General features: G+C 36.3%; 1 protein-coding gene across 1 annotated transcript; it reads right to left on the reverse strand.

The window, feature by feature from the left end:
• Positions 1 to 2,310: 2,310 nt before the first annotated feature.
• On the reverse strand, positions 2,311 to 9,138 carry LOC133314115 (uncharacterized). The gene is made up of 18 exons (XM_061515556.1): positions 8,058 to 9,138; positions 7,898 to 7,984; positions 7,594 to 7,798; positions 7,383 to 7,503; positions 6,549 to 6,641; positions 6,334 to 6,415; positions 6,192 to 6,251; positions 6,056 to 6,108; positions 5,639 to 5,805; positions 5,168 to 5,378; positions 4,501 to 4,555; positions 4,355 to 4,411; positions 4,016 to 4,264; positions 3,793 to 3,857; positions 3,639 to 3,695; positions 3,458 to 3,551; positions 2,801 to 2,941; positions 2,311 to 2,722 (listed from the first exon to the last, which is right to left on the reverse strand). Exons 1-18 carry the CDS (start codon positions 8,898 to 8,900, stop codon positions 2,642 to 2,644), a joined length of 2,721 nt encoding a protein of 906 aa, XP_061371540.1. The 5' UTR covers positions 8,901 to 9,138; the 3' UTR covers positions 2,311 to 2,641.
• Between the last annotated feature and the right edge of the window lie 300 nt (positions 9,139 to 9,438).

Consider the following 9,438-nt stretch of genomic DNA (forward strand, 5'->3'; position numbering starts at 1 on the left):
AAGACTCATAGGACGTTTGGTTTACTTGACAATTACTAGACCTGAGTTAAGTTACTCCGTCCATGTTCTTTCCCAGTTCATGCAAAATCCTACTATTGCTCAATATGATGCTGTCATCCGCATTTTAAGGTACATCAAAACTGATCCTGGCCAAGGTTTACTCCTTCGATCCGACAATGATCTCCTTCTTCGTGGATATTCTGATTCGGATTGGGCTAGCTGTCCACTCACCCGTCGATCAGTTACTGGTTATTTTATCATGTTGGGTACTTCTCCTATCTCTTGGAAAACAAAGAAGCAACCCACAGTGTCTCGCTCCTCCGCTGAAGCTGAGTATCGTTCAATGGCAGCAGCTACAGCTGAGTTGTTATGGATCAAATCGTTTCTGGACTCGCTTGATGTTCCACATTCACACCCTATGCAGTTGCACTGTGATAACCAATCTGCCATGCAAATAGCTGCTAATCCAGTTTTCCACGAACGTACCAAACATATAGAGATTGATTGTCATTTTGTACGCGATCATGTTCTCAGCAATACAATCACTACTACCTACGTTCGTACAGATCAGCAACTCGCAGACATATTTACCAAACCGCTTGGCATGAAGCAATTCAGTTTTCTTCACAGCAAGTTGGGCATTTCGTCACTTCATGCTCCAACTTGAGGGGGCGTGTTAGGAGAAGATCACCTTTGATCTTATCCTTTAGCAACTAAGTCCTAGTTTTTAGCAAGAATAGTTTGTTATTATTCCATGTATAGTTTGTTGAACAGTATACTTTATTCTAGTTGATCCTCCTTGATTCTGTATAACCGACTTGTGTATATATTGGCTATCAGTCATTTCATTAAATATAACAACATATTCAAATCCTCTTAGTTTTCTATATATCTCAAGACTCGTTTTAGAGATGGAGCTAGCAAAACTGCTCAGCTCGTGCTAAAAAAAATTAGTCGATGCTAAACACTAAATTCTATCACTTTCAGGTGATGCAACCTAACTATAGTTATTTATCCACATCTAAAACGTGGCTAATTTTTAAAAATAGTCAGTGCCTTTGGCTGGAGCCAACGTGGCTCTACGCCTCCACCAGTGACTGGCTTGGTGGAAGTGGCAATGATGGCTAATGGTGACAATAATGGTTGATGTCTAATGGCTAAGGGTGGTGGTGGCTGGTCGATGGCAGTGGCAATTATAATGGTGATGGCGGTGGCATCGACTGGTTGCAATTGTTGGGGACTAACCGATTGTGGGGGTGACGGTGGTGGCTAGTAGTTTATGGTGATAACCAATGGTGATGGTGGTAGCTAATAGATGGATAGTAGTACAGTAATGGATGACTGAGGTCCGGCAACAATGGTTGTGAGGTGGCAATTGGTCGATATCAAAAATTGAACCTCACATGCCCAACAATGTTTATATTTGGAATAAGAGAAATTTTCTCTTAGCATAGATAATAATCTAAATACTTTTTAATATAATTACATGAATTAAAATTAAAAAATTTAATAATATTATAATGCATAATTAAATAATATAATAATCTTAAGAAGAATTGATCAAATTAAACTCAAGCAAAATGCATACCAAAAAAAAAAAAAAAAAACTCAAGCAAAATTAATTACAATATTAATTGCTTGAGGGTAAGGGTACTTGAATTTTAAATATAGATTAAAAATATAGGATCAGGCATTTTGAATTATGCAACATTCGTCATCTTCATGTTAATCCCAATCTTTCGATATTATAATTATGCATAATTAAATAGTATGATAATATTGATAAACATGCAAATTAAATGAATATATTGATAATACAATTTCATACAAATTGAATAAAAATTACTTCCATATACATGTTTATTGTTCCTATTTTTTTCATCCATTTTGTTTCTCTTATCCTATCGACTAATAAAATTAGTGCGTTAGCGTCACTACTTTCAAATTATCTAAAAGATAAAAATATAAGCTCAAGCATAATTAATACTATAAAAATTAAAAAAACAACAATTAGCATTGTCTTTCTAAAATTGTTAAACACAGTCATCAATGCCACCACATTTTACTGACCTTAATCTATAGAATTGTTAAACAGATAATTTTTCACCCCAAATTGCTGAAAAAATTATTCTCATTCTCTCGTTCCAATTCTACCAACCATGTACGGATTTTATTTTGTCTACCTAAAGAGAACAGAGAAGCATTTTTTATTTTTTTGTTTATAAAAAAAATCCATTATGTTCAATTGAGGTCAACTAAAAGAATGAAAAACTAATAACGCACAAAATATTTTAGAGCTGATTAAAGGAGTGCAGATGTAATTATCTAAAGAAACGTCTAAAACATGGTACCAAATTAGAATCAAGTGCAAACCAATTTTACAACTAAAAAATGAATTTAGCATCAAAATTTGTAAGTTTCTCAAAATCTGATATGTCCTAGTTTCCTCTACCTTCAAATCCAACCCCTCCATTAATTTCTGTACTACAAAAAATATTGACAGCTACCGCAGAGGAGTGATTGCTTTTCTGTACACCAAACATAAATCCTGTACATTCATTCAAGGAGTGTGTTCTGCTTAGTACCCAAAAACAAATGAGACATCCCCCAAAATTTTACACACTCCAGGTGAAAAGTACTTTTAGAGTGCAGGAACTGGCTTCTCTAGTAACGAGGTCCCTTGAAATACCATCATGTGATAAGCTCTCTTATATTTGTTTATCTGTGATGAGAATCGTAGTTAGTTTAACGACAAGTAACCAAATGAAACTCCAAAGCAAAGATAAAAAAAGTTACACACCACATCTTTGTCTAGCTTTGTAAACCCAAATTTACTGGTCCATATGGATTCAGCTACACTAGCAGCTGGTAGGACAAAATTTCTCACTTTCAAAGATCCAAGGAGTCTCTCAATGCAAGAAAATAGGGACTGGAAGTAACCCTGCAAAAAAAAAAAAAAAAAAACATAACATTTTCAATAGGAATATTGTCACATGACCTTAAAGGGGGCGTTTGGTTGAGGAAATTTTTTTGAAATAGTAGGGAAATGAGATAGATAGAGAAATGATTGGAAAGATAGATAAAGTGAGATAGGTAGAAAAATGTAAAAAAAAGTTGTTTGGTGGGGAAAAACTTTACTGGAAAAATTAGGTAACTTTATGAAATCAACAGTGCATTAAAAGCCAGATAACCAGTTTTCCGAAAAATCTCACCTTCAAATTGGGTTTCTAAACAGTGCGGATATCTATGTTTCTCATAAATCCAGACAAATTGGATAGATGGGTTTTTGGTAAAAAACGTTGAAACAAACATGGTGTTTCTAAAAGCCATACTTGAGAAAGATAGATATCCCCTAAAAAGCTTCCAACCAAACACCACCTAATTGACTTAAATTAATTCCTCAAATTTAAAAGCACAAGTTAGAAAGGTGTATATTCATTTCTGAAGAAAAGTCAACCTGTCCTTGGGAATCGGTAATTGTTGCCACTAAGGGAAGCTCTGCTACTTCTGGCCCAAAAACACGAAATAATCCCGCGGACACAACCACTTGGCTGCAAAAACATAAAATACACATCAAAATCAAGTATCCCTTCAAAAAAAATATTCACTTAGCACAGGGACTCCACCCTTAGCCTTACTTGACAGTGAGCAATGCGCAGTACATTCCGCCAAAATCTTGACCCTTGATGTTCCTTCTATGGAAATCCAGCCAACAAAAAGTAAATTCCATTCACATGTCCAGAAATGTCATAAAGAAAATCTATAGTACAAAAAGAAGCAAATGCTGCTTACCCATAAAGCATTGCCGGAATGAAATCAAGGCCTGAAGACGAATCAACTATTGGATCAAACCGCTCCTAGAAAACACAGAATCAAATTCTGAATAAAATCTCTCAAGCAATTGGATCAAATCTCTCAAGCTATACATATAATGTTATGGTTTTAATTTCATTACTTATAGTGTAACAGAACAAAAATTAAAAAACAAATAATACAGGTATAAAAATATGCTCACATGGAAGATAGCAACAGCCTTTGAAAGCAATTGCCTAGTCTCATCAGAAGAAAACGATCTCCAGTTCAGAACCCTCCATTTTATATCAAGATCAGACCCAGCTTCTAAACATTTTTCGTCATGCTTCCTTTTAATCAGACTTAGGAGGGAATCGGGAAGATTCTCTTCCCCACGGGCCACCAAACTCAGCAGAGCAGTATAAATTTTATCACACTCTGAGCAGCAGAACCAATTCCCTTCAGGTAATTCCTGGTACGTAACATCCCAAAAAAATTCCTTGTATTAATGAAAAAAAAAAAAAAAAAAAACAAATTTAAAATCACAAAAAAAAGGGGGTACCTCTAGGTTCTGCATGTTATGCTCCTTCAAACACCCAACATGATATTCCCTCTCACACTGCAAGGACAAATCAATCAGTAATTTAATCAAATACATATAGGACTTAAAACATGGCATGACAATCAATGATTCCCATGAAGTCATACCTGATCACAAATAATTACTGTTCGAGGACCAAAGGTTTTGCTGAAATCTTGGCTCCTGAAACATTAAATCAAGAACATAGTTGTTAGTATCACACAATACGCGATTATGATTCAGAATCTCCGCGATACGTATAAGTTGGTTGTGTCGGAAGGGTCTTGTATTGGACCGTGCATCGCTATATCGTACGATATAGTATCGAATCGTATATCATACGATACGAAAATCATCAAACCAAAATTGGCAATTTTCATATCAACAAAAATTGAAAAGTTTCTATTAATTGAAAAAAGTAAATAAAGATATAATTTGGAGAATAACTGGTTTGAACTTTAGATTTATATGATATTATATACTTTTAAATTAATTTTTATTATGTTTCTGTATCTTACGATTCGATATAATTCACGATACGTATTACGATTCAACAACCTTGACCAAGAAAAGACAAATCTAAAGAAATTTGTACCAGAGATAGAGAAACACGTGTAGGAATAAATTAAGGTCAAAAGGAGTATGCCATAAGACAGTAATAAATATCATTAATATATCCGCTATAAATTTTTTAGTGCTGATCAAGTTCAAAAGGGCCATAGGAATAAAAGATAAAAAATAATATATGTTACTTCACAATATAATAGCTTGCTCACAAAAATGACAAGATATTACCTGCACAATGCACATCCACCATTCTCAACCTCATGAGTTTTGACAATACGAATGCATCTCTGGTTTATCTGTTCTAAAGGATCAATGCCTGCAATCCTTCCAGCTGCCACAGCATTTGCATTATGCTGCACATACTTGTCCTTCTGGAATACATTCTGACAATATTTACAATACCAGGTACCACTTGGAATACATGGAAGAGGAACACAATCTGCAATTGGTGATGACTAAAACTTGTTATTCTGGCTCTCATCCAAGCTACACCATAAAATATGCGAACACTAAAGATGATGTGATGACATACAAGACCGACTCCATGTTTTACATGGAAGCAAAAATATGCTTTATGCGAAACACATGATAATAGTAAGCATGAGGTCAGCTGCAAACAGTTCTTCTATAGGCACATAAATAGCATTGAGATACAGAGTAGTTTATTGAAATAAATAAAAAAAGTAAGCAAGACTTTACCAATGTGGAAAGCTCTTGGGCATCCATCACAACACAAAAGATCCCCTCCATCTTGACATATAGTGCATAGATCATCATTATCACTGGTAGAAAACCTCCGCTCTTTTGATAGAGAGATGGACAACTCGTGGAGTGAGACTCCATTAGATGTGTATATGTGCAGGTAACTGCAAAAAAGAATACTCAACATTAAAACATTGTTCAGTTCCCAAAACACCATACTACAATTTTTGAGCAGCATACCCACGGAGACCTTAGAAATTTGGGGAGGAGGGAGGAGATTAAGAAAGAAAGAAATAATAAAAAATATATATATAAAACCCATCGTATAATTAGCCTTTTATTGCAAAGCTAAATGCATAAAGCAGGAATATCAAGTGACCAACATCCAGTAATACAATTTAAACAGAAACTCACGGTTTCCGTCGTGACGCCCAACCAGCATGTGCTTCAAACTGAGAAGGGCTAACCTGCTCATCCAAAAAAAATTTGTCAAATGTCTGGTTAAAGATTATGCTTGGGACAACGTGTACTACATCATAAGGAAAAGTACCTCACAGTCACAGCAGCTACAATGAATTGCAAATCCAATTTTGTAACCAACCAATAGTTGCTGCCCACTCAACAAAAAAACAATCAGGAATGTTAAAAGCGATAAATATAGGTAAATAAGAACGAGTCACTATCAAGGCAACCTTGCCACGAGCATAGTATGCTACTTCAGTTCCATCTGGCAACACTTCTTCATCAAAGACCAACTTATGCAAGCGTAGATCCCTTTCAAATTTTAAAAACAGAGGGGAAAAATTATATCTCTGATAAGACTAAAACATAATATGTTGATACATGCACAAAAATATACTTCTAATTGAAGCAAGTGGTTTAGATATGTGCAACAAAACATACTTACTTCCTAGTTAGTCTTCCCTGACTCTTACCATGAGATGTGCTGTGCTTCATTCCATTGTTTAATGATTTCGGAATCACAACAGGTTCTGGGGATCTGAAATAGTCAGAAAGTGGATGTTACATCATCATGACCAAAATGAGAAGCAGAAATCCGAGTTAACTTTTGTAATACTTCCCATAGCAAGTCACTCACAGACATATAGATAGAGAGAGAGAGAGAGAGAGGAGGAGATTATACTAACAACTTTTTGCTTACAACCCTTTTCGCTATTGTTGGATCAAAATCAAATTAACGATTACAAAATGATATCAAGTGAGAACCGTTAATTTGATTTCGATCTAATCTTAACAAACTGGCTGTAAAAGGTGGTAAGGAAAAAAAAAAAGTTGAGAGTATAACCTCCCTCATATATACACTCATGTGTGTGCGTGAACCAAAATACAAGTCTGCACTCTATTCCTTTGGTAGTTTGGTACACATGAAAATTGTACGAGTGAACATAAATTGTCAATGCAACAAAACCAAACAACTTGCCAACATGTAAGTAAACAAACAATTAATATACTCTCTGTTCTCTAGCATAAGGAAAATAAACTCCATTGTGAATTCCAAGTTTCCAACATGAGTATGTTACTATCACCAAGCTCTGTAGTATTACTTTAGGAGCTCACTATTAATGTAAAGCTACACCAAAAGCTATATTGCATATCATAACATGTCAAAATTATCATCCAGCATATGTTAAATGGTCTATGAGGAACGTGCTTAACTTGAAATCTAACAGAGAACCACGAGATGTAGTAATTATAATTATGAAACAAACAAAAAAGATACCTGGACTGAACAGCTACTGAATCACAGCTATTGCTAGTCTCAGGTGTTTGAGCGGGGCTAGGCTGACAATTCTTCAGCTCCATGCATGAAATGCATAATAGTCTTGACACAACATTGTCAACTTCAAAAGTACACAACACATTACAAAATTACTTTTAAACTGTCTAACACATCAACAAAGGATGAGAAATGAAACAAGCGACTTTCAAACCTCTGCATCTAAAACAAAAGTTAGATTTCTTCATAGTGAAGCCACCAAGGACCTTTTGGACAGCTTCCTCCATGGTATCTACCGGAACATTCAAACACGTATTCATGATTTCACGGAGAGTATTCCCATTCTCAAGGTAAATGTACTCTGGGGGGCGTTTGTTTGAACTACCAGCATGCAGTTCAAACACAGTGGGTGTCACAACCTACATTCAGCAAAAATTAAAAAATAAATAAATTACTAAGGCATGAGATTTTACATGACACTGAATACTGAAAAATAAAATATATCTGCATTTACTTACCTCAACCCCATTACAATTTTCACAATAGCACACAATCCCATTGCCACTAATCACTCCCCTAAGCCCTGTTTCACCAGGCCTTCGTGCCTGCAAAATTTTCAAACGCATCACAACAAGCACTTCAGCTCAAAAGAACTATAACAAGAAAATAAGACAATACCTTCACGCCGCGGATATAATTCACAGATAGTCCCTCAAGAATCCCTGTGGCTAGAAGGTCCTTCAGCTTCGTAGGGAACTTCTTCCCGGTAGAAGTCTTTGACTTTTTTACTTGAGCTGGGGTTTTGATTACCAAGCCAACCTCAATATCCTTCTTAACACCATCACCATTTTCAACACCTTTGCCACTACCATCTCCCTCATCATTTGCCACCTTTTCATCATTTGTCACCTTTTCCTTCAGTGTTGATCGCGTGAACCTCCTTGGCAGCTTCACAACAGAAGCACCCTTCACCTTGCAATCATTGCCAATAACCCCTTCTTCCTTAAGAGAACATGTCTCTCCCTCTCGTGCCATTGCATCCATTACCTCTTCCTTCGAACACTCCAATAGATTACCAGTTTTAGGTTCATCCTCGCTCCCTCTTTCAACCACAACATCATCATCACTCTTCTGTTCCTCTTCAGAAGCCCCCATTGGAGCTTCACCCTCGAGTTCTTCCCTCTTTTCCTGCGATTCTTCTACTTGGTTTTTGGGTTCCTCAAGGTCCACCACGTCACTTTTTGCCTCCTCCTCGCTCATAGCATCACCCACATACTCATCAGTCTTAACCAGACCATTCGGGTTATCGTTCTTGGCCTCCAATGAACCGGACTCTCTGGACCTCTTTCGAACCGGACGGTCCAGAACTTGAACCACATTCCGGTTCTTGCCGGACCGGGTTCGACCGAGAGAGCCACAGATCTCAGACTGAGCCTTCATGGCGAAGGCAAACTCTCTCTTGAGACCCGTCCGGACCCCAGAAAGCACCACGAACCGCTCCGAATCCGTACCGTTCGCCATAGACCCGCGTGCACCGGATCAATCGACAAAGCCCCTGATTCACAAGGACAATGAATTTCAAACGCAAAGCTGGGAAATCATAAAAGTTTCAAACTTTACGAGACTGGTCAAAAATCAAAGATGGGGTTAAAAAAAGGGGAAATTAGGGTTTCGATAAGAGATTGAGAGATTTGAGGATTGGGTTGAAGAAGGGGAGGGATGGGACATAGGAGGAGACAGGGTTTGATGTTAAGGATAGGTTACCTTGAAGAAGGCGAAGAGTGTGTTTCGATTTGTCAAATGCCGAAATTAACCCTCCGATTGCAAAACTTTGGGCCAGTTTTTTTATTTTCAGAAAAAATAAAAAAACAAAAACATGTTTGATAAGATTTGTTAAATTTGGAAAATTATAACTATTTTTTAATTTTTAAAATTAAATTTATAGAAAATAGTTATTTCATTAATAATTATACAAAACAGTTTTAAAAAGAAGAAAAATTAGAATACAATCAAATAATTTGGTGCAGATACTCTATTATTTATTCTTCTTCTTCCTATG

Source organism: Gastrolobium bilobum, unplaced genomic scaffold (assembly GCF_033153095.1).
Source record: "Gastrolobium bilobum isolate Gb01-03AN ecotype WA unplaced genomic scaffold, APGP_CSIRO_Gbil_v1 utg3818, whole genome shotgun sequence".
NCBI classification, from domain to species: Eukaryota; Viridiplantae; Streptophyta; class Magnoliopsida; order Fabales; family Fabaceae; genus Gastrolobium; species Gastrolobium bilobum.